Here is a 25,269-nt window from a genome sequence, read left to right as displayed (position 1 = left end):
TAAAATTCCCACTTGCAGCAAACAGATAAAAACCCTTAAGATAAAAATGCCAGTGTGTGCTCTCCCTTGAGCATACCTGTGCCCCTCCCCTTTTCCTCGGGTGTGTATTTTCACTTTATTTCTCCTGAACTCTAAGGTTCTGACTTACAACTAGGAGCGCAGTGGGCAATGGGAGACTGTGCCAGGTTAACTCCCTGAGCCTGCCTCCAAGAGCCCTCTTTTTGCCTCTGTGACTTTTTGGCAAACCAAGTAGCCCTGCTGTGGCTAGCTTCTTTTGCCTCTGTGACCTTCTTTCTGAGTCGAAACAGCTCTGCTTCGTTCAGTCTTGTTGCTGTGATCTTGCCTCTTCTATCCTAAGTCCTTCCTTTATCTCACTGTCCCCAGCTTTAATAAATGTACTGTCAAAATCACCTGAACTCATGTCTTGAAATCTCTGCTGCACAACATCAAGGACCCACATATCCCAGACCATGCTGAGAGACTTGCCTCAGCCTGGTCCCTATCTGGTGATGTTTACTAATGCTGTAACCACCAATGTAAAATATATATGTGTCTCTCCATTCTGCTTTTTATCCAATCCCAGAGATCCCCCTACTTTGCACTCTCCTGCCTCCTTAATCTACCACTAATAGATTTCATGTAACCCTCCTTGTGTCTCCTCCTTTTATTCTAATGTATAAAATAAGCTGCAAAACTGCTATTCTCTGCAATTTTCTAAATCTGTCGAGATTTGCTTCCCGGCAATTGTCATCAATTTGCCTCAAATAAACTCATAAAAATTTTCTACAGGTTTGGATGTTTCTTACATCAACAACTCTTAGAGCCAGAACATGACAGCCATCATATTTAATTGGTCAACACATCCTTTCATTCCATTTTCTAAAACCTCTAACCCCTGCAATTTGCTCTACTACCACTATCTTAGTCAAGGCCACTGCTGCTTTTTTTTTTTTTTTTTTTTAAGTATATTTTATTGATTATGTTGTCACAGTAGTCCCAACTTTTTTCCCTTTGCTCCCCTCTGCCCAGTACCCTCTTTCCCTCCGGCAATCCCACCCCCCTTAGTTCATGTCCATGGATCGTACATATTAAGTTCTTTGGCTTCACCCTTTCCCATATTATTCTTAACTTTCCCCTGTCTATTTTGTACCAACCAATTATGTTTCTTAATCCCTGCACTGTCTCCCCATTTCTCCCCCTTCCCCCTCCCAGCTGATAACCCTCCAAATGATTCCCATACCTATGATTCTGTTTCTATTCTTGTTTGCTTAGTTGGATTTTGTTTTTAATTTTTAGATTCAGTTGTTGATAGTTGTGAGTTTGTTGTCACTTTAATGTTCATAATTTTTATCTTTTTCTTAAGTAAGTCCCTTTGACATTTCATGTAATAACAGCTTGGTGATGATGAACTCCTTTAGCTTTACCTTGTCTGCAAAGCACTTGATCTGCCCTTCCATTCTAAATGATAGCTTTGCTAGGTAGAGTAATCTTGGCTGTAGGTCCTTGCTTCACATCACACCACATACTTCTTGCCAGTCCCTTCTTGCTTGCAAAGTTTCCTTTGAGAAATCATCTGACAGTCTTATAGGCACCCCTTTGTAGGTAACTCCCTGTTTTTCTCTTGCTGCTTTTAAGATTCTCTTAATCTTTACCCTTTGGCATTTTAATTACGATGTGTCTTGGTGTGGTCCTCCTTGTGTCTAGCTTGTTTGGGACTCTCGTGTTCCCTGGACTTGTATGTCTATTTCCTTCCCCAAATTTGGGAAGTTTTCCTTCATTATTTTTTCACATAAGTTTTCAATTTCTTGTTCTTCCTCTTCTCCTTCATGGCACCCCTATGATTCAGATGTTGGCGCGTTTAAAGTTGTCCCAGAGGTTCCTAAGCCTCTCATTTTTTTCAATTCTTGTTTCCTCATTCTGCACTGGTTGACTGTTTTTTTTCTTCCTTATGTTCCAAATCATTGATTTGAACCCCAGTTTCCTCCCCTTCTCCAATGGTTTTGTGTGGATTTTCCTTTGTTTCTTTTAGCATAGCCTTCACTTCTTCCCCTATGCGTTTGCTGTACTTAAGAATATCTGTCAAGCCTGTGAGCATCTTTATCACCAGTGTTTTGAACTCTTTCTCTGTTAGGTTGGCTATCTCCTAGTTGCTTAGTTCTCCCACTGGAACCTTGACCCGTTTCCTCTTTTGGGCTATACTCCTCTGTCTCCTCATCTTGACAGGCTCCTGTGTTTGTTTGTTTCTGTCTTAGGTAGAGCTGTTGCACCTGTTACATTGTAAGGGGCAGAGCCTTAGGTATTTGTCAGTACAGGTGGCCCATTTCACCACGTTGTGGTGCTGTGGGGGGGGGAGGGGTCTGAGAGGGAATAATGCCACTTGCTCAGCAGTCACCTCTTTTCCAGGCACTTCACCTGCTTCCATATGGGCCTGGCCCCTCTCTAGCTGTTGCCCTGGCCATTGTTCACAGAGTAGGTGGGTCTGCGGATGTTCTAGGACTGCAGGAGCCCTTTAAACAAGCGGACCCTACTGAGAGACCGGCAGTTTCTTCCTCCGTCCCAAACCCTACTGGTTTTCACAGTCAGAAGCAATGAGGTTTTATTTTCCCTGGCACTGGGATCATGAGCTGTGTATTCTGGTCTGGCACTGGTGCTGGGAGCACTCCTCAGGTGTCCCTCCCTACTTTTTAAAACGTGTGACTGCGCTTTCCGCCCTCAGCTGCTGCCACCACCATACCACATCCTCTCCACCCCGGCTTCTCCCCTCCCACCTGTCTGGATGAGTATTTCTTCTTTATGTCTTTGTTTGTTAGACTTCCATGCAGCTCGATTTTATGGAAATTCTGGTTGTCTCTAGTTTTGAGGTAGTTGTATTCCTTCTTAGTTGTGGAGGGAGACCCAGCATGTCTGTCTAGGCCACCATCTCGGTGGGAAGTCATCTGCTGCCTCTTATATCAGCTACATTGTATTTGGACTTCTTACTTCACTCCAGTCTCACTCCTGAGCCACACTGAATCAGATAATCTTTCTTTCTCCACCGCCCCCCCCCCCCGCTACTATCCTGAAGTTGGTACTTTGTGTTTATCATTTCTATGCATGGTGTACACACACACACACACACACACACACACACACACACACACACACACACACAGAGGCAGACAAAACATAGCCACAGACACAGATGCACCACCCAAATATATTAATACAATATATAGTATGTATTGTGGTATCAAGAGTTTAAGAGAGCTCTATGTGATCCTTGCCTCTAGGTATTCACATCCTTGTGGTGGTCCCATCCCACATCAAATCAGATATGGTCTGTATAAACAGAATATAGCACATGAGATGATATGTAACTTCTGAAGCTATGCCATAAAAGACTGTGTAGTTTCTGTTCTGTCCTCTTTATCACTTGCTCTGGGCAAAGCCTGTGATCATGAGGACAATCCTACAGCCCTATGAGAAGCCAACATGGAAAAGAAGTAGAGCCTCCCACCAAGAGTTAGCACAACCTTCTCAATTATATTAGTAAGTCACCTTAGAATTGGATTCTCCAGCCATAGTCAAGCCTTCAAATGACTGCAGACCTAGATGACATGGGATTGCAGCCCCATGAGACTCCAAATTGCCCAGTTAATCTATCCCTAAATTCCTAATCCACAGAAATATGAGATAATTAAGATTTTTATTGTTTTAAAACACTAAGTATTGCTGTAATCTGCTGCATAGTATTAAATACATATGTCATCTGTCTAGAAAAAGTCCAGCCATTGTTAATTTAACAAGAACGGTGTGCATGACATCAATTTAAGCTGGCAGCCAAGGAGAGTAGACTAGAATGCGCATGTGTGAACAATGATGACTTCACTGCACTAGTCAGTGGGGGCAGTGGTACCAATGAGTGAGCATGTGTACTATGTGGCCGTCATATTCAAAATGACTGAGCAAGTAGAGCAATGAATCTGCACCAAATTTTGCATTAAGCTTGAACATTCCTCAGAAGAAACTATTCAGGTGATTCAGAAGGCAGCAGCTATGGGCAACTGGTGATTGGTGGCTTCAGCATGACAACACGCCCACTCATGCATCATGTCTCACGCAGAGTTTTTTGGCAAAACATCAAACCATCCAGGCGACTCAAACCCTCTACAGCCCAGATTTTGTGCCCTGTGACTTCTGGATTTTCCTAGAACTAAAATCACCTTTGAAAGTGAAGAGATTTCATACCATGGATGAGATTCAGGAAAATACAAAGGGGCAGCTGATGGTGATTGGGAGAACTGTGTAAGGTCCTAAGGTACCTTCTTTGAAGGAGACTTAGTTGTCATTGTCCTACGTATAATGCTTCTTGTATCTTGCATCCTCTTCAATAAATGTCTCTATTTTTCATATTATGTGGCTACTTACCTTCTGTACAGACCCCATATATAGAGCATAATTTTTACTTGTATTTAGACTTTACATAAATGGTGGCTACTTACCTTCTGGACAGACCCCATATATAGAGCATAATTTTTACTTGTATTTAGACTTTACATAAATGGTAGCATTAGATACAACCTTCTACAACTTGCTTTTTATACTCAACAATGCTTTGAAATTTATTCAAATTGTATCATATTTCTGGATCACTCACTTAAAGTTCTATGTAGAATATCATTATATAAATAAATATACTACGATTTGTTTATTTATTGAAAAGCCAGATTTTTTTCTTCCCTATTATAAATTTTTTTTAAAAAAGGCTAAAAGTTAGCAGTGCTTTTAGTTTCTCATGTAAACTTGACCAACATTTCTTTTTTGCCTTTTAGAGCTTTGTGTTCCACATTTGCTGTCTGGAATTTACTTTGTGAGGTAAAAAGTCAATTGCAACAGTACCATTTATTGAATAGCCTGTTCAGTCTTCTGAATTACAATGTTAATTACATCACATGTCAAATTTCCATATATGCAAGGTTTCTCTAATCTGATCCTACAATCTTTCCTGTATCAATACTTTACTGTTTTGGTTATCATGGTTTTGGAAATATATCTTAATATGTGGTTTAGGTAATCCTTTCCCCCCTTTCTACTCCAAATTTATCTTAGTTATGTGTATAGTTTTATTCTTTCATATAAATTTTTAAATAAGTTCATGAGTTCCTGTTGGGGTTTTTATAAGCATTGCATTGAGTTTATAAACTCCTGTTGGGGAAATTGACAAAGTTTTACATTGTTGTCTCCGTATGCACTGACATGGTATAACTCTTCATTTATTCCTATTTTCTTTTATGTCCTTCAATAAAGTTTATGCTGCTCAATAACAGTCTTACAGGTTTTTTTTTACTACTTTCATGCCTAAATACCATCAACTATTTTATTTTTAATAATGACTTCCATATTTATAAATATAATTTCAGAAGTCCATATGCTTTTTTCATTAAATTATGATACGTTAGACAAAATTAAGAATACCATTTTAATAGAATAAACTATTATTTTGGTGATATTAAAGCCTTTCCTTATACATTATAACAAAATATATCATTGGAATCTATAATTAACAAACATGCTTGCTTCACATTAATCTCAGAAGAATCTACTTAAATATATAAAATAATTAAAATATCCTTAAATTATTCAATATATATTAAAAATACTAAATCTGTCACATATTAACTTCATATGAAGAGTACTCATTTTGAAAAAAATATATTTATGTAGAATATATCTTTTCGTATCAATATAAGAATGTCCAATTACACAGGGGAATAATTTTTAACAATTCTTGTTGAGTTCGATTTTTCAGCTGCTTTAGGCTTAAATAGGCATGCTGATTTCAAAACTGCAGTTAGTGTTTTTCTATCACGTCATTTTTTTTCTGTACAGTTTATCTTACTGTGACCACTCTAGGCTGGATTGAGGGAAGCACTAGTGCTTTCCAATTGGCGGAGAGCAAACCTCCCTTGAGTGAGGAGGGGTGGGGGACGACCTTGGAGACCAGCGATAGGTTCATACTTGTCTAGGCTATTCATTTAAACATGAGACAGTGTGGTGAGAGGTTGTGTGCCGCTGTATATAGTGAATCGTATTCTGAAGTGTAGTCTGAGTTCCTATCTGTATACAAGGAGTTAGCAGAATTTATTTTTTAATTTACATACGTACTTGTTTCCTTTCCTTCAGATCATCTCTGCCTCTGCTATTTTTTGTCGTAAGTGCCTAAACAACCCTGATTCGTTTTGTTGTATCTGTGGCAGTTTCACCATTCCCAGTCAAAGGACAAACATCAGCACATTAGTCAGGCAAGCCTATTTTGCATATTTTAAAGTAAAACTTGGGGATCAAGAGAAGTCTTGGCCCCATCACAAGGTGTGCAAACAGTGTGTCAAGAGTTTATGGATATGGACGAAGGGAACATGTGATAAATTGCCATTTGGTATACCTATGGTTTGGCGAGAGCCCAGAGATCATTCAAGTGACTGTTACTTTTATATAGTGAAAATGTCAGGATATAACAAGAAAAATAAATGTAAAATAGAGTATCCTAGTCTACCATCAGCTATATGCCCAGTGCCTCATTCAGCTGAAATCCCAGTGCCAGTTTTCATTGAACTACCCTCTTTTGAAAAACAGGAGTATAGTGAAGAACTAAGTGAGAGCAACAATGAAGACTTTGAAATTGAAGATGACTCAGTTTGTAAGGGATTTGATCAGCATGAGTTGAATGATTTGGCATGAGATTTTGGACTATCCAAAAAGGCTTCAGAACTCCTAGCATCAAGACTGCATGAGAAAAACTTGCTTGAAAAAGGAGCAAAAGCATCCTACTTTTGATCAAGAGAAAGTCCATTTCTGCAGTATTTTCAAAGTGACAGTGGCTTTGTGTATTGCCATAACATACATGGTTTAATGGAGGAATTGGGAATTCCAATCTGTAACGCAACTGAATGGTGACTGTTCATTGATAGCTCAAACGGAGCTTGAAGTGTGTCCTCCTCCACAATGGCGATTTATTTGGTGCAGTCCCAACTGGCCATTCAGTTTGTTTTTGTGAAGAATATGAAGACATAAAGAGAGTCATTGATCTGTTGCAATATTGCAAGCACAATTGGATCATTTGTGTTGACCTTCAAATGGTCTGCTTCCTTCTTGGTCAGCAACGTGGATACACCAAGTATCCCTGTTTCCTGTGTATGTGGGACAGCAGAGGTTGCGAGAAGCACTGGGTGGAGTCTAATTGGCTTCCAAGATCTGACCTTCAACCTGGTGATCCGAACATTCTATATGAGCCACTTGTTGACAGAAAGAACATTATATTGCCACCTCTGCACATAAAACTGGGTCTCATGAAGCAATTTGTGAAAGTTTTGCCAACTGATGGAGACTGTTTCAAGTATCTCATTTTGGCACTTCCTAGCCTGTCGTTTGAAAAGATAAAATACCTTAGTATGTATGTTTGGTAGCAGAACCTTACTACTTGTACACAATTTGATTTACAGTAACAATATATAGCCTTTATATAAATAAAATGATTCTAAATAAACAGTATATTCAGGTGATTTTAAAATTTTCCTTTGTATGTACATTTTTTAAGATTTGGGGGACAAAGGGAGGGTATCCTGTACCTTAAAAGGTTGACATGATAGAGAAAAACTGGGGTTATTTTTGGATTCAGATGCCAATTAGTCAAAAACAAGTGTCAGATCTAACTCAATGAAAATTGTGTTCCCCAGTGTTATATAATTATAACTTTAGTAGTTTAATATTTCCAATTGTTTGGGTCTTTATAATCAGTAGTAGAAATTGATTTTAATCAAATCTACTATATATTTATTTTGTACTTCAGATGATTTAGTATTTGTACAACTGAATCTCTGCAGAACCACGTAAAAAACTATGATGATATTATGAGGCTTAGATGATAAAAGTTGGGAAAACAAAGTTATAATTCATCTTTTAATATTTGGTATTATTAGTCTTATGTGGAACAGTTGTACAACCTATGCACCTTTTGTAATTCTAGTACTTTTAAAACCAGTTTATAAAAATAATTTCTCATAAATACCAAAAAGCATTTGTGTAAAGTAAAAGGGCAACATCTCCCTTCCTTGCATTCATGAATTCTTTCTACTGAAAACTAAAAAAATTTTATTTTGCTTTTGTAAAAATGAAATCCTGTACTAATATAGTGCTCTAACCCCTTTATCTTTTTAAGAATACTGCTTTTGATGGTGCTGTTATGAAGGTAACTTCATTAAACTTTGACCTCACTTTAATTTGTGGATGGCGAAAAGAAGAATACAATCTTAAAGTACAGTGGAGTGCTGTAGAAAAATTATGGGCATTAGAATCTCAGATTTGGTAGTACTCAATTTCTACCCTAGGAGACACTCTGAATCCCTGGGCATATTACTCGATATAACTATACCTTAGTGTCCTTACCTTGTCTTTAAATGCATGGATTCTAATATCTCACAGGATTTAATAAGAATATATGAAAACACCTTCTTTAATAGTTTCTCTCACTTTTCCTAAAAATCTGAAGTCTTAAAGCCTAAAGACTGAAATTGTATAGCACATGCATGAGAAAATTTCCAATCATGCCTTTAAATCTCAAGAGAACAAAAATGACCTGCTCCACTGAGGGCAACAAAGGTTAAGAGTGTAAGTATGCAAACCAATTCTGTGCTCCTTAGTATTTCTGGATAATCAATCTTTGAGAATCTGATGAGGATTAGATTCCTTCTTTAGCTATATTTCCTGAAAAATTCAAGCAATTTATACATAAAATTTTTATATGTAATTTATTTTATTTCATTGGAAACTGATTTCCTTCCTAATGCCTGCTATGGACTGAATTATGTTGTCGTGTCCCTCTCTCCCAATTCATATGTTGAAGCTCTAATTCCCAATGTGACTATCCGAAGAGAGGATCTTAAAGAGGTATTTAAGATTAAATGAGGTCATAAATGAGGAGCCCTAATCTAATAGGACTATGGCTTTGTAGGAAGAGTAAGTGCTCTCTCCACTCCTCACTATGAGAGGTGGCTATCTGCAAGCTAGGAGTAGAATTCTTACCAGAACCTGACCATGCTGACACCATGATCTCAAACTTCCAGCCTCCAGAGCTGAGAGAAAATAAATTTTTGTTCCTTAAGCCTACAGTATTTTGGTAGGACAGTCTGAGTAGACTACTACAGTGCATATTTTAAAAATAAATGTCTACCAAAACGGAAACATTTTTCTTCTTTTTAAAGCAAAATTAATGGCTATTTACTGTTTTTTAAAGACATAATTTGCATTTCACTGATGAAATTAAAACCACAATGAAAACAAGACTAAAAGTTAAAACAGAAAATAAATTTAAATTCTATATAAAAGAGCATTTCAATTACAAGACTACTATTGTTTTGGAACATGGTACTTAAATATAATCCTTGATACCTAAAAGGTCCAGCCTTTCTGCCCTGGCCAGTGTACTCAGTTGGCTGGAATATCATCCGGTAACCCAAAAGGTCTCAGGTTCAATTCCGGATCAGAGCACATACCTGGGTTGTAGGTTCGATCCTTGGTTAGGGCACATACGGGATCAATGTTTCTCTCTCACATCGATGTTTCTCTCCCTATCTTTCTCCCTCCCTTCCCCTTTCCCTAAAATCATTGAGCATATCCTTGGGTGAGAAAAATAAATAAATAAATAAATAAATAAATAAAGGTTGTGCCTTTCTGTTTTGATGAAAAGAAGTTGTGAAAACTCGAAGACTCTAAAAAAAGGTACTTGTATGAAGTGGTAATAAACATAACACAGCTCCTATGGCTCACTTTGCCAGATGATGCTAGGCTAGGTATGTGCAAGGAATCTAAACATTCTCTAAGACTTGTAGAATGGAATTCAGTTCATTGCTTTGAAGCAATATCAAAATGAATAGATGACAAATACAGGTTTCAACTTTAAGGTTTCTTAGTGAAGGTAATCTTCAAGAGCTCTGTATTTTAATTCCTGCAGAGAAACTGACAAGGCTTTCCATTCATTACCAGCACACAGAGAAACTTCCTCCAGCAGCTGGAAATTTTAGATTATTGTCTATTTCTAATTACTTACTTCAGAGCTATAGTTTGTTTAAAATAGTTCCTGATTTTTCTAACAAATCAGTAATAACAACTGTAAGGTCTTAAATTCGAAGACTATGCTCATTCACGAAGCCCCAAGTATCCCCAAATAAATCAAGCCATAACTAAACTCTTCCTCGTATTAAGCTTTCTTCTCTTTTAAAAAGAAAAACTCCTGTCCAATATTTAATTCAGCAAAGAAAGAAATTTCGATTTTGATTTTTTCTTATAAACTTCTGTTCTCATGATAGTGACTGCTTCTGTGGTAGCAGGCAAGGCTTTTTAAAGGCCTCTGGAAGTCTTCCACGCCACTATATGCCAATGGTGGTGGTGGTGGTCGGGGGTGGGGGAACCAATGCATTATTATGAAGGGTGAAGCTCCTTTTTTTTCTGAAATAATATAAATATGCACACTGCTAGGTTTGGAAGATCCATCATTTGTGTAGAAAGTAAAGTAACAAGATCTTCCTCAGAGTCAAAAAAATGTTTTGTTTTTTTTCCTGGTAGTTACTGTGGTAAAGAAATTTAACACTCTTTCAAACATGATAATAGTTATTAATAATGTTAACAGTCTTCCTAGTTTCCATAAGAGAATCTTACATATTCTGGATTTTTCTCTGACTGTGTCAACTTGCTTATTATCAGATAAAAACTAGGAACAAACTCCTCGAAGCAATATCAATAGTTTCATCAAACTGCATTATGGAGAGAAATGGTATAGTTTCACATTTCCTCAACTCAAAACTTACTTCAAAACATTGGAATAAATGTCACAATCCTAGAGTAGATGACATCATCTGAAATTTGACATAAATTTGCTTCTATTACAAGCTAAGCCAGTTCAAATACTGTGAGCAAATAAAGCTTAAAGTTCTTTCCAATTTCATGTGGCTGCTTTTCTTGGAAATGTGAAAGTCAATTTTATAGAATCCTTCAAAAAAAAAAAAAAAAAAAAAAAAAAAGGTGCAGGAAGATTTTGTAATGGAACAAGTTCAACCACACTCTGGAAGTTTAAAGTTAAAACTTATACTTACAAAAACAATTTGAATTGTATAATATATTTCAAAAATGGAAAAACATAAGGTGTCTGAGTTGTTCCAACTTCATATTTAGGTTGATGAGAAACTCTAACCTGAGGTTTTGTGCTCCATCTTTGGCGTTTCATTACTTTCTCTCTTTTTTTTTTTTTTTTTAGCTTTATGTTTTTTTTAAGTTGGAATCAAAGATAGTGGTGGGATATATTTGTGCCCTCAATATGATGTCAATAAATACAGAATTTACAACTGCGTACGAGAGTGTGACCATTAATAACACAACATGACTCAAAAAAAGTCACCTTCTATTTCCTTCAAAACTATTTCAAAAATGCTAGAAAATATAAAGAACACTTAAAAAGCAATACTAAGAAGATAGTCATATTTTGGGGGAATGAGCAAAAAATTTAGACACTTTACCAAAGAAAATATTTGAATGGTTAATAAGCACCTTAAAAGATGCTTAACAACATTAGTCATCAGTGAAATGCAAATTAAAACCACAGTGAAAACAATCCACTAGAATGCCTATAATCAAGAGACTGACCATACATACCAAGTGTTGGGGAGGATATGGGGAAACTGGAATATTTATATACATTGCTGGTGGGAATGCAAAGTGGTACAGCCACTTTGGAAAACAGTTTTATAATTTATCAAAAAATTAAGCATATATTTACCATATGACCCAGCTATTCCACTCCTAATTATCTATCCAAGAAAAATGAACACATATGCCATACCAAGACTTATAAGCAAATGTTGATAGCAGTATTATTCTTAATAGTTCAAAATGGAAAACAATTTAAATGTCTTTCATTTGGTAAGTGAATAAACAAAATGTGATATTTTCAAGTACTAGATTACTACTCAATAATAAAAATAAAGAACTATAATATATGCTACAATATGGATAAACCTCAAGAGCATTATACTATATAAAAAAAGCTAGATACAAAAGACTACATATTGTATGAATCCATTTATATGACATTTTTAGAAAAGGTTTAACTATAGAGATAGAAAGTAGATTAGTGGTTGCTTGGGGCTTAGGGTGGGAACAGGGATTGATTGCAAAACAGGAATAAAGGAACTTTAAGGGGTGAAGAGAGCAGTCTAAAGCTGGGTTCTTATGATGCTTGCACAACCACAGGTGAATTTTGTGGTATATAAAATATATCTCAATAAAGCTTTTAAAAATATATCTGAATGGTCTTGGTTGGGTAGCTCAGTTGGTTTGAGCGTTATCCCAATACACCAAAGGTATGGGGTTTGATCCCTGGTCAGGGCACATACAAGAATCAACCAATGAATGCATAAATAAGTAGAACAACAAAATTGATGTCTTGTTCTCTCTCTCTCTCAAATAAATAAATTTTAAACAGTTTAAAAAAAAGTAACAGGACAAAAAAAAACAAAGAAAAAATTGGAGGCATATATTTAATCCACAACCATCCACAGACATCAGGTTAAGAATTTATATATTATGTATACTTGGATTAATTAGTTGATTGTTTATTATTAAACAGGAACTACCGATAACTTCATTACTAAAATTATTTGCCCTCAAACAATTTTTGTAAGGAAATCTTATATATATTTTTTGTCAACTACAAAATAAACACAACTCTCTACCACAGTTCTCAGTACAGATCTAACTGAATAGCATTACATTTCTGTACAGAGAAATGAAGGCAGCTAGAAGAGGCTATTTTTCCTTGCTCTTATTTTAGCTCACCTTCTCCACCTTCCCTGTAGCTAAGGTGAAGATATGTCCTGGCTTCTGCTTTTGAAAAATGTTAGAATCACTCTGGTTGTTCCCCTTTCACTCTCAAAACTGTCCTGGGTTGGATGATGAATTATACACTCAACCTGTATCTAGCAGAATTACTCTCATCCTTCACTTCCATTAACAAGAAAGGGAACACCTAAAGGCTTTGAAGGCCTTAGGTATAAATTATACAATTATAAAAATTTCACAATGAGTCATTTTACATTTGAGGATCCAGGGCACAGAGAAATTAAAATGAGAACCTCAAAACCACATTTTTTTAGATTAGGGGTCTAAAGAATAAGAGTTTCTGGTGGGTCTATTTCTGCAGGGTAAGTGCATTTTCCTCTTGGAGGTAGTAAATAATACTATCTTAATTTCACAGATAAGGAAAGAGGTTTTGAAAAGTTAATTACTGTGCCTAAACTTATAAGGTAATGATGGAAGTGGCATGTAAACCTAGGTCTGCTTGACTCCAAAGCTCTTCTCTTAATCTCTAAGCGCAATGCCTCTCCTGAGAGAGAACACGAGTGTGGGTCCAGGTATGTGCATGTGTACCTGTGTGCAATGTATCCAAAGCAGTTCTTGAGTTGAGGTCCATGAGACTAGAGATTCCATGACCTGTTTTAAGGGAGTCTGGGTCATTAAGTAATTATATGTAAAATTTCCTATGTATATATACAAATTTTCTTCTAGAGAAAGAGTCTAGAGCCTATACCAGATCCTCAAAAAGTATTTATCACACATACAAAAAATAAGAACCTTTTAGATTGATTTAGTAGGGAAGTTAAACATTTAAGATATCCTATTTATTTTATATCAGCTATCATAGTCGTAAGAAAAAAGTCTGCCAAACCACATTATTAACAAGCAATTGCTGAGAGCAGTATATATTATAGATATATACTAGTTATATAAGTATCATAATTATACAATGTGTGTATTTTAGATTTTGTACTTAAAAGAAATTAGGATCAAGCCCTCTTTCGATAACAGAATATAACCCAGTGATCACACAAAGAGCAATTAATGATGGTAGAGCTGTTCACTACTGGTGGCTAAACTCTACTAAAGTAGCTGTGTTAAGCAGAGTTTTCTCATATGCTATACTGACCTAAGGTAAAATTAATTAAGAAGTACAAAATAAGAAAGATGTATAATTTGGTGGTGATAAGAACATTGAGTTACATTAAATCAAATAATTTTGGGCTTCTACTTCTTACTTTTCTTATTGGTAGGACATTTAGAATCCACTCTTTAAAAAATATATATCCTTTCAGCTTTTGTAAAAATATTACCTTCAATCCCTCATGCAACGTAGGGACAACCTCCTAGCATTTATGTTGTTGGATAACATGCGGACAGATACCTCAACAATACAACTGTACCATTGTTACATTATTGAAATATTTTCATACAGACTGGTATACAGGATAATAGTAACTGCACTAAGTGGTAAAATTAATGCTATAAATTTCAAAATAAATTCAGTACTTCAAGTTAATTGCCTCTGAATATCTTAACAACCACTGGCAGATGACTGTCCTGTTGTAGTGCAATTTAGTTGATATTGAATATATATGTTACTGAATACATATTAATATATACTGACAATATATAAGGATATATAACAATTTCAGACAATATTATAAAAGTTAGAAATTTTTAAATGAAATGCTGCTAGTTCAGCAAAAGCTGAGGAGATACAACATTATGAACAGTATTTTATACATTGAGAGAAATTCTCTCTTTATTGAAACTATGCAATGATGTTACCCTGTAGTGGTAATGCAAGAAGGTAACAGGACCTGGAAGTGGTGCTGGCATAGATGTGGGCGGCACCCAGTGGGATGTTTAATGGGCCAAGACAGTGTTAGGGGTAAGTGTGATAGCCATCCACTGCTTTGGAGGGACCTCAGAGGAAACAAAGTAGATGGCATGGGGAAGTGCATTATGGTCCACTGGCTTTCAGCCACGTGGGAAATACAAGCATCTGCATACATATTGAGTTTTTACTGGGGTCAACATACCTACTTACCTGTCCTCAGCTGTAACAAAGTACCAAGTGCTGCTTTTTAATTTATATACTGATATACCTTTATCAGTTCTTTATGTCTTAAAGAGATAGGAAAAAGAAAGCCAGTTATTATTTTCCTTATTTTGATTCTGGCCTATTTTTCCTTTCAACTTTTCCATATTACAAGTAAGTAGTCACAAATGGATATTTCCTCCAAGTTTAGAGAATTTGGCAAATATGAACACACTCTCTATATATTCAGATAACTAAACACTCTGGGAGGGGGTTCTGATAACACTGCAAATATCTATATTGATTAAATACAGGGGATCCTAGGGCTTTCACAGTTCATCTAGGGTTTCTTCAATTTCAGGTATCCTTATAAATTTGCAGGATACTCTTTTGATGATTGCTCTACCTAAGAATTAATGTTTATAAGGTTGAAACTAGAGTTCTATCAAACTAAACTTTACACAGAGGAAATATATTTAACAGTCAGCCCTAAGCAAATAATCTAAACTGTAAATGTACGATACTGGGTAAGAGAAATACAAGAAGAGCAGTAAACATATCTCTTATACTATTGTAAATGTAACCAAAATTTAGATCCTGTTGCCAGTTTGCAGCATCATGGACATTTACAAAGGACTGTATATAGTTCCCAAGCATCTGTTCTTTCTTTTCCACATCACGAAGGGTATTACAGTCCTGAGCCTAAGGGAAGAAAAAGACTAGCAAGGGGGTGGGGGGAAGTCTCAGACTTTGAACTGCTTCCCTATAGGTTCTGATACCAAGAAGGGCTGGAGTGTTTATTATCCATATATGAAGACCCAATGGTTAGGAAATACCAAAGGTGGCACTTCTGTGACCTTCACATTAACTATGTCTCCAGTTTTAAAACAAATGAAAGAAACTAGACAGTAATATTCCAATCTATGAAAACTTGAAGGGTCTATTAGTTTTTCTTAGCAATTCCTCCTCTCAATTTACTAGATCCTCATTCAAATTTTATTTCTATCTTTAAGCTCCTTCCTTCTTTCTCTGACTCCAAGCCAATTTTAAGTGAAAGAATATAGTTTATAAATTTATTATGTCAATTAGACAATGGGAAACAACCTGAGTTATGGGGTGGGGTGAGGATTAAAAAAATGAATTAAATGGATTTGCCAAAACTCACCATCAGAGGGCACAACAGTACTGCAATAAACAACACCCAAATTCTGCCAAGAAGAAATCCTCTGCTGCACCTACAAAATACAAAGACATCTACAGTCAAGACAGAACAACAAATGCTATATGCATATCTGTGTATATATAATAACAGCTTTTTGAATACTTAATATGTGTTTTTTGTAGAGAAGTTAAAAAATAGAGATAAAATAAAAGTCTCTCAAACTTCCATGATCCTAAGATAATAGTAATGAACATTTTGGTTTGTTTTCAAGACTGTATATAAATACATTTACACCTTACACACATCACACAAATTTTTTAATCTGCTTTTTAAAACACTTAATATTAGTTTTAAGTGCTATCAAGTATAAACTAAAGTTTCCTGCTTCCTCCTCTTGCTGGTTTGAGACCTGCATTTCCAAAATGTCTTGCTAGGTATCATTAGTTATTAAGTAGGTGTATCATGAATTTACTGTTATTGGGTAAACCTTTAGTCTTTCTGTTTATTCCCCTTATTTAAAAAAAAAATACAACTTGGTCAGGTAATTTCATTCCTTGAATCTTTAATCACTACCATCTTTTGAATGTTAGAAGGAAAACACTTAGTCAAAGAGTAGTGTCAGTGTGCATTTAGGTCTGAAATTTAGGTCCTCACAAACTAAATTGCAGAAAGAATACTGAATTTGTTTCTGACTTGCCATATGCTTAATTTATCCCTTTATACCTCTTACTTTCCCATCCCCCAAAAGTACTAAAGGAGGAAGAAAGGAAGGCATTAACTGATTAAAAATCAATGAATTAGCCTCAGAGCTAAATATTATATTCCACTCCATTAGCCCAAAAAAGTCACTCAGGCCTCTACAACAACACATGCCTTAACACAACTATGGCCTTACATCCTTCATGTGAATATTATTAACCCCCCATCTCCTTCCAACTTAGGCAAACATACAGAAATGTAGTTGGCATTTATTTAAAAATATAAATAATCATTTAAAATTACTTGAGACTTACTTCACAGCTGATCATGACACGGTAATGTGTTTTGACAGTGGCACTGATAATCTTTAAGTTAATACGCAGGGATAGGAAAAAGTAGGTTTACAGTTGTAATACAAATAAATAATACAATAATAAATAGTAATAACAAGAATAAACTCTGTGTTTTGTGTACTCACAATTGTAAACCTAGTTTTGCCCACCCCTGTATACAATGACTTTACTGTGGACTGTGACTTCCAAAACTTTTTAAAAGTTTCAAAACCTTTAGTTAAACTCAATTCTTACTCAGAGGTCGAGGGATGTTCTGGTTTAAGACGGGTGTGAAGGCAAACCCTACAATCCCAATCCTTTGCTTGAGACCCCTAAAGGGATTGAAAGGATACTTGGGCTCTATGAATTGGTATGAAAACTAATGCTGGAAGACAATGGGAGATGAGTCCTACCACTTATTTTACACATGAGAAAACTGAAACCCACAGAAGGAAAATAACTTACTAAGAGTCATATATCAGAATCAGGATTAGAATCCAGGCCTCAATACTGCTAATCATTTATACAGACTACTCAGGGCCTTGGTCTTGTCCGCTATGTGTCTCAGTTTACTCAACTATAGCACTAGGGGCTAAGCTATTTATGTATTTCTTAACAATATGATTTTCTTTAAAATGTTTATTTTATTTCTTTTGAATAAATAAGACAAGTACATGATATAAAATTCAAAAGTAGAAAAACCAAGTAAAAAATTACATCTTTTACACTTAATATTGGTTTTCTTCCTATCCCTGTGGCTCAGCTACTCACTCTTCTCTACAAAGGTTAAATCTGGGTATCTTATCAAAGACAGTGTTATATACACATATAAAATTTGTGTATTTATGTATGTATTTGGGGAGGTTTAAAAAAACATACATGGCAGCATGCTGCAGTCCCATTACTCATCTGTTTGATTTTTAACCTAACTTGCTGGTTTTTTGTGACTGAATAGAATTACATGGTACATGTTTAAAAATGCCTACTGACAATCTTTTATTATCAAAATACATGGTTCTAGCGCGAATGTCCTTGCATATGGGTACATATATTTGAGGATGAAATACTTGAAGAGAAAGTGTCAGATTAAAGTTATGTATACTTTACATTGTGAAAGCTGTTGCCAAATTGTTTCTCATGGAGGTTATATGCATTTACATACCTACAAATTATACTCTTGTTCACTTAATGACTATCTGGTTCCCAAAACCCTCCTAAACAATATATCATCAAACTTTATTTTGTAATGTCATGGGGGAACAGTATTTCACCATAGTTGTAATTTGCATTTTTTGGTATCACAACTGAGGATACTTGCACATTTTTATCTAAGTATTACTTGTATTTGCTTTTCTATAACTGAGTATTTATAACCTTGTCACTTTTTTCAATTTGATTCTTGGTCTTTGAGTATTATTTTGTACATGTTCTGTAAAATATTAAGAAAATTAGCCCTTTGTCAACAAAATGTTACAAAATTTTCCCTGGTATTTCACTTTGTTAATAGTATTTTGTATTCTGATTTAGTAACTTACTCTAACTGCAACCATGGGCAAGTTCATTAACCAATTTATGTCTCAGTTTCTTCACTGAAAAATGGACAAGCTCCTACCCCATAAAGTCTCTGTGAGAAATAAATGAGTAATACATACTGTATAAGGCATTTTGAACAGTGCCTGGCATACAATTAAATGCTCAATAAATGTTAGTTTTTTGTTTTAAGCTGAGATCATATTAAGTCCACATTAACTTTTTCCCATTATCAATGTAAGAAAAACTGAAATCCATACGATTTTCAGTCTTTTTACTGAAAAACCTTCTTATCTAAGAAGCCTTTCAAGTTTTTGTGTCCCTGAAAGACATATTAAAGTTTTCTACATACATATTTTGTATGTCCTTTTCCTACCGCAATGCGCTCTCTCACTCTCTTTCTCTCTCTATCTAATGCAATACTTTTTAAAATTGTCTTGTCCAATATTAAGATCATACATTTTTTGGTTGCATGTGCAAGTTATGTCTTTGCCGGTCCTTTAATTTTTTTACTCTTTTGAGTTTCTTTGTTTTTAGGAATGACTCTGAGTAGTTTTCTTTGTTATCTAATCTGAGATTTCCTATTAGGTAAGTCTAGCCTATTTATATTTATTACTATAACATACTGAGGACTGTCCAGAAAAAGTCCAGCCACTGTTAATATAATGAGAACAGTTTGCATGACATCTATGTAAACCGGCAGCCAAGGTGAGTGGACTGAAATGAGCATGTGTAAACAATGACAACTACTGTGCTAGTCAGTGGGGGTGGTAGACGCCGTTGAATGAGCATGTGTACTGTGTGGCCCTCACATTTAAAATGACTGAGTGAGCCCTGGCTGGTGTGGCTCAGTGAACTGAGTGCCGGCCTTCGAACCAGAGTGTCACTGGTACGATTCCCAGTCAGGGCACGTGCCTGGGTTGTGGGCCTGGTCCCCAGTTGAGGACATATGAGAAGCAACCACACATTGATGTGTCTCTCCCTTTCTTTCCCCCTCTGCTCCCCTCTCTCTAAAGATAAAAATATAATCTTTAAAAAAAAAAAAAAGAGACCGAGTGAGTAGAACAACGAATCTGTATCAGATTTTGCGTTAAGCTTGAACATTCCTCCGAGGAAACTATTCAGATGATTCAGAAGCCCATAGCTATGGGCAACTGGTGACTGGCAGCTTCATCACTACATCATGCTTGCTCAGGCATCAGGTCTCGTGTAGATTTTTTTGACAAAACATCAAATTACCCAGGTGACTCAGCTCCCTAAAGCCCAGATTTGGTGCCCTGCAACTTTTGGCTTTTCCCAAAACTAAAATCACTTTTGAAAGTGAAGAGGTATCATGGATGAGATCCAGGAAAATACGACGGGGCAGCTAATGGCAATTGGGAGAACTGCGTGAGGTGCCAGGGTGCCTACTTTGAAGGGGACAGAGGTGTCACTGTCCTATGTACAATGTTTCTCGTATTTTGTATATTTTTCAATAAATGTCTCTGTTTTTCATAGTACCTGGCTGGATACTTTCTGGATAGACCTTGTACATGTAATCTCCTTTGAATCATCAGATTTTATGCTATAAAAATTTTATGCTATTTTTATTACTGCTTTTTCTTAAAAAGTTTATTAAATGGTTAGTGCTTGCTTTTAGTTATACATGTAATTCGTCTGATAATATGGAAGATACACTTTTTTGTAAAAGTCTAAGTTCTTTTCACTGCCTTTAAGATTCAATATTAACTCTCTGACTTCATTTCCTACCACTCTTCCTCTTAATCAACCTGCCTTAGCCCCTCTAGACACTTCACTCTTTCTTCCATGCACCAGCTATACTCTTGCTTCAAAACCTTTGCAACAACCATTACCTCTGCTCAGAATACTGTTTCTCCAGATAAGTATTAGGCTCTCTCACTTCCTTCCAATCTTTACTCAGATTTCATTTTCTTACACTGTCCTACTCTGGCCATTCAATTTTATATGGCAATCCTATCGATTGGTCTCTCTTTCTCTCTCTCTCTACATACACACACACATTATATATATACTATTTCTTTTAGGAGCAATGATGAGCTTAATATAGTTATGCTTTTTTCTTCTCCTTTACCATCCAAATTAGTTTATAATATTACTTATCTTAGTGTTTATCTATCTGTCTCTCTATCCACCTGTCTACCTACCTATCTATTAATCATCTACCTCCTACCTCTTTTGTTAGGTTCATTGATTTTAAATGATATCTTTTGATAGCCTCTTTCATTCTTCCAATTTTGTTAGTTATATTATTACTACATTGTCAAGGTTTTAAACATTCATATTCTGCTCTGGGTAACCTAATCTTCACATTTGTTTCAGTCTTTTTCTCCCCACATTGTGTAACCTCCTTCAGTGCCTGTAGCCTATGGGCAGAATCCAGGCAATGGTTGAAGGCCAAAGTATGTTCTGACATGGAGCACTATGAGAGACCATAAATCCAAACCCATGCATTTCTTTTAGTCTTAATTTTATGAGTCAATGGACTGTATGCTTACTATCAATACTTCAACTGTAATTTCTCCTTTCATTTCTTGGTTGAGTAAACTTCAAGTGGGATCATAAGAGCTAAATTACTTAAAGCTTGACATGTTAAAAATGTTTGTATTTGCCTTTATATGGAATAATGTTTTGGATTGGTACAAAGTTCCTAAATTATTTTTTCCTTGAGATGTCATAGATAAAGTGTTAGTGGTGAATGCTGCTTTGGAGAAGTTTGAGGCCAGCCTCTTCTGGAGAACTGAGCTCTCTTGGCTTTGCCAGGATCTGTAACCACAGGTGTCATCCCTCGGGGTCTTCTTACTCACTCATTTGACCTTCAGTAGATCTGGTTGCCTTTCTTCACATATTATGCTTTAGGATTGCAGATATTTCTCTGATTGTGCTGGAAATCAAGCTTGTATTTCTGCTTCTTATTCTCCTTGTTATAGCAAGATGACTTCAAGAGAAGGGCCATTAACTGGGCTATTATTTCATTAGGTAGGATTTTTAAAATATGGACATTTTAAAACATACACAGAAATAGAGAGCACAATGTGATAAATTTCTTCCATGTACCCATCACCTGCTTCTGTATTTATCAACATATTGTCAAACTTCATTCCTCTATATCTAGCCAGTTTTTTTCCCACAGAGTATCTTAAAGGAAATTCCAACCATCATATTGCTTTACCAGAAAATATCTCAGACTACATCTACTAGGCCATTTTAAAACAGAAAGTCCTCAGTCCTCCATGATTTAAAAAATTATTCTCAACAATAATAAAAGATGTTTTTTGTGGGGCAGAGAATTATATAACTACATGGTTGCTCATGAATATTATTTGTTGGGATGCAATAGAATATAGGTTGGCAGAGCAGCCACCAGTTTTTGCGAATAAAGCTTTACTGAGAACATAAACAAGTCCATTTGTTTACTTACTATCTATAGTTCACTCATCTACTTTCACACTACAACAACAGAATTGAGTAACTGTGTAGTTGCAGGAGAGCTGAGTAGCTGCAACAGAAGACATATGACCCACAAAGCCTAAAATATTTATCATCTGACCCTTTAAGAAAATGTTTGATGACCCTTGCTGTAGAAGCCTGCCTCTGCAGTTTTCAGGTAATTCACTTTCCCAAAGTCCTTCCCAGTCACTTGCTTCTGTAATGATAGTGGCAATTATAAAATATTACTTATTAAGTGTTCACAAACACACATATAGGCCCTTTTCTTCATTTAAACCTTCTAATAGCCTATACCCTAATAAGACCAATAGAAACAAAAATGAATTTGCTCTTTTTCCTTTGAAATATGGGAGCCACAACAACAAACGACAAATAAAGCAAAACAAAGAAAAAACAAAAACAAAAAAGGAATGTAAGTGCTCAAGTCCAAAGAGACATTGTTATTCTAAATTACTCCACAACTATCCTAAGATTGAATACAACATTTCATTGTTTAAACTGTATGTTCTTAAAAAATCATAGCAAAATAGAAAGCTTTTAATAAATACTTGACTGATGCTGAAAATTTTAAAAATATGTCAAGAAGTTAAAAACAAAACCATTCAGGCAAATGGTACGTATCATTCACATTTTAAACTTCATAGGCAGAGAACAAGATGAAACTTAAGAAAGTAAAAATACAGAATGTGCAGAAATCATTGAAGAGTAAATCTCTAGGCAATATCAATGCCAAATGAACAAGGCAATTTGATGCTAACACAAACCCTTGAAAGGGAAATATAAGCTTACACTTTTGGTATGAGACAGTCCACATCTTTTGATAAGTAACTTGAGAGCTTCTATAAAACACAGACGTTTTCAGTGAAATGAAAGTATGTATCTGCCCTAGTATTACAATCATTTCCCTTTCATCTTAATTCCAGGAGAAGAAAAATGCTAGTGTTATCAAGCTAGAGTTATACTACAAAACACTGTGATTTTATTTTCCCAAGTCCTGAAACAAGAACTAATAAAACAAAAATCAAATTTTAGTATTATAAAAAGACATTTCATGCCCTCAGTGCAAATTATTAAATTCACGTCAAACTTACTTTAAAATTCTTTACTACTATTATAAATTATACAACTTCTCCTTATACAACCTTTCATTGTTCAGAACAGCAAACTCAGCAATACATTCCTGCCAGCAACTATGGAAGACTGTCAAGTCTAAATAACTTGTCAATACCCCCAAAATATTCAAAGGCAGTTAGACATTAGATGAGAGTGGGAAGAAATAGAACACAGAAAGAAAAAGGTAGTTCTTTATTACCCCAGTTCCCTTATTTAAGAAAATTTCATAGCAAACAAATATTTTGTTAACTGTGTCACACTATATATATAAAAAAAAATACTATATTAACTATATCAAATAGTTTTAGGTGAAATAACTATATTTATATGTTTCTCTACAGCTAAAACCTTGTTAAAATAGCCTCACTATACCACAAGTTTAGATATGTTAAATTATATCCCTCTGTTACATTTCCCTTAGTATAACATGAAATGTTTATGAGAATAAATCTTTTCAATATATGTTCCAAGAGTTTCTTTTTAAAGACTCATGTCTCAACAACTCTGCCAAACCTATCTCTAGAATCCAGTGCATATAAGCATACTAGGATTAACAGTGTAAAACTATTTTGGTTGGTCTAAAGCAAGACATATCTATATCAGCTTCTACAATATGCATCTGTTTTGTCCATATCCTAGTTATAACAAAATTACACTGGGGAACACAATTTTCATTGAGTTAAATCTGACACTTGTTTTTGACTAACTTTTGGCATCTGAATCCAAAATTAATCCCAGTTTTTCTCTATCACGTCAACTTTTTAAGGTACAGGATACCCTCCATTTGTCCCCCAAATCTTAAAAAATGTATATACAAAGGAAAATGAAGAGAATATTACCTGAATGTACTGTTTATTTAGAGTTATTTTATTCATATTCGTTTCGGCAGCCGTCTGTCTCGAGAGACGATGGTGTAGCTTCTTAAGAGTCTATCTGCACTGCCGAGAATGGTTGTGCAGTCCGACTCGGGAGTGACACGGTATCTGTCATCTTGTGATGACGCTGGAGTGTCCTCTCCAGTGAAGCTGAAGCTACAGAGCCTGGGCAGGGTGATATGGAGGGTCTGCTGTTGCCCATGCAGCAGACCCCCCCTCTCTTCGCAGCTGAAGGGTCCAAGGGAAAGACGGAGTCAATACAGCTTGGCTTCAGGTGCGCCGCAGGAGTTGCCGGTGTTGACTACAACGTCAAACCGCCTTAGGGACTTCGGCTCCGGATTTTCTGTCGGGGTTTACTCCCTTAGCCTTTCCCCTGAAGAGGTATGCCGCAAGGCAGCGGAGGTTTTTTGGAGTCAGAGTTTTCCTTCTCTGATTTTATTCATATAAAGGCTATATATTGCTACTGTAAATCAAATGGTGTACAAGTAGTAAAGTTCTGCTACCAAACATACATATTAAGGTATTTTATCTTTTCAAATGACAGGCTAGGAAGTGCCAAAATGAGATACTTGAAACAGTCTCCATCAGTTGGCAAAACTTTCACAAATTGCTTCATGAGACCCAGTTTTATGTGCAAAGGTGGCAATATAATGTTCTTTCTGTCAACAAGTGGCTCATGTAGAATGTTCGGATCACCAGGTTGAAGGTCAGATCTTGGAAGCCAATTTGACTCCACCCAGTGCTTCTCGCAAACTCTGCTGTCCCACATACACAGGAAACAGGGATACTTGGTGTATCCACGTTGCTCACCAAGAAGGAAGCAGACCATTTGAAGGTCAACACAGATGATCCAATTGTGCTTGCAATATTGCAACAGATCAATGACTCTCTTTATGTCTTCATATTCTTCACAAAAACAAACTGAATGGCCAGTTGGGACTGCACCAAATAAATCGCCATTGTGGAGGAGGACACACTTCAAGCTCCGTTTGAGCTATCCATGAACAGTCACCATTCAGTTGCGTTACAGATTGGAATTCCCAATTCCTCCATTAAACCATGTATGTTATGGCAATACACAAAGCCACTGTCACTTTGAAAATACTGCAGAAATGGACTTTCTCTTGATCAAAAGTAGGATGCTTTTGCTCCTTTTTCAAGCAAGTT

General features: G+C 35.9%; 1 protein-coding gene and 1 pseudogene across 4 annotated transcripts in view; both read right to left on the bottom strand.

Moving 5' to 3' along the window:
* MCU (mitochondrial calcium uniporter) overlaps positions 1-25,269 on the bottom strand; it is a 199,275-nt gene that overhangs the window by 40,131 nt on the left and 133,875 nt on the right. For 3 of the 4 annotated variants that reach the window (XM_090278193.1, XM_090278190.1, XM_090278191.1), the window contains one exon: positions 16,089-16,158. In XM_090278193.1, coding sequence (XP_090134319.1) covers positions 16,089-16,158 — 70 coding nt within the window. Of the gene's footprint in view, positions 1-13,452; positions 13,508-16,088; positions 16,159-25,269 lie in introns of those variants that run through there. The other variant, XM_090278192.1, reaches the window with a different exon arrangement.
* LOC150010272 (small nucleolar RNA SNORA42/SNORA80 family) lies at positions 21,001-21,116 on the bottom strand (annotated as a pseudogene).

The sequence above is a fragment of the Furipterus horrens genome, unplaced genomic scaffold, assembly GCF_987537825.1.
Source record: "Furipterus horrens unplaced genomic scaffold, mFurHor1.1.pri manual_scaffold_5, whole genome shotgun sequence".
In the NCBI taxonomy this organism is placed as follows: domain Eukaryota; kingdom Metazoa; phylum Chordata; class Mammalia; order Chiroptera; family Furipteridae; genus Furipterus; species Furipterus horrens.
The sequence above is the reverse complement of the archived record's forward strand: the minus strand, read 5'-3'. Positions and strand labels throughout refer to the sequence as shown.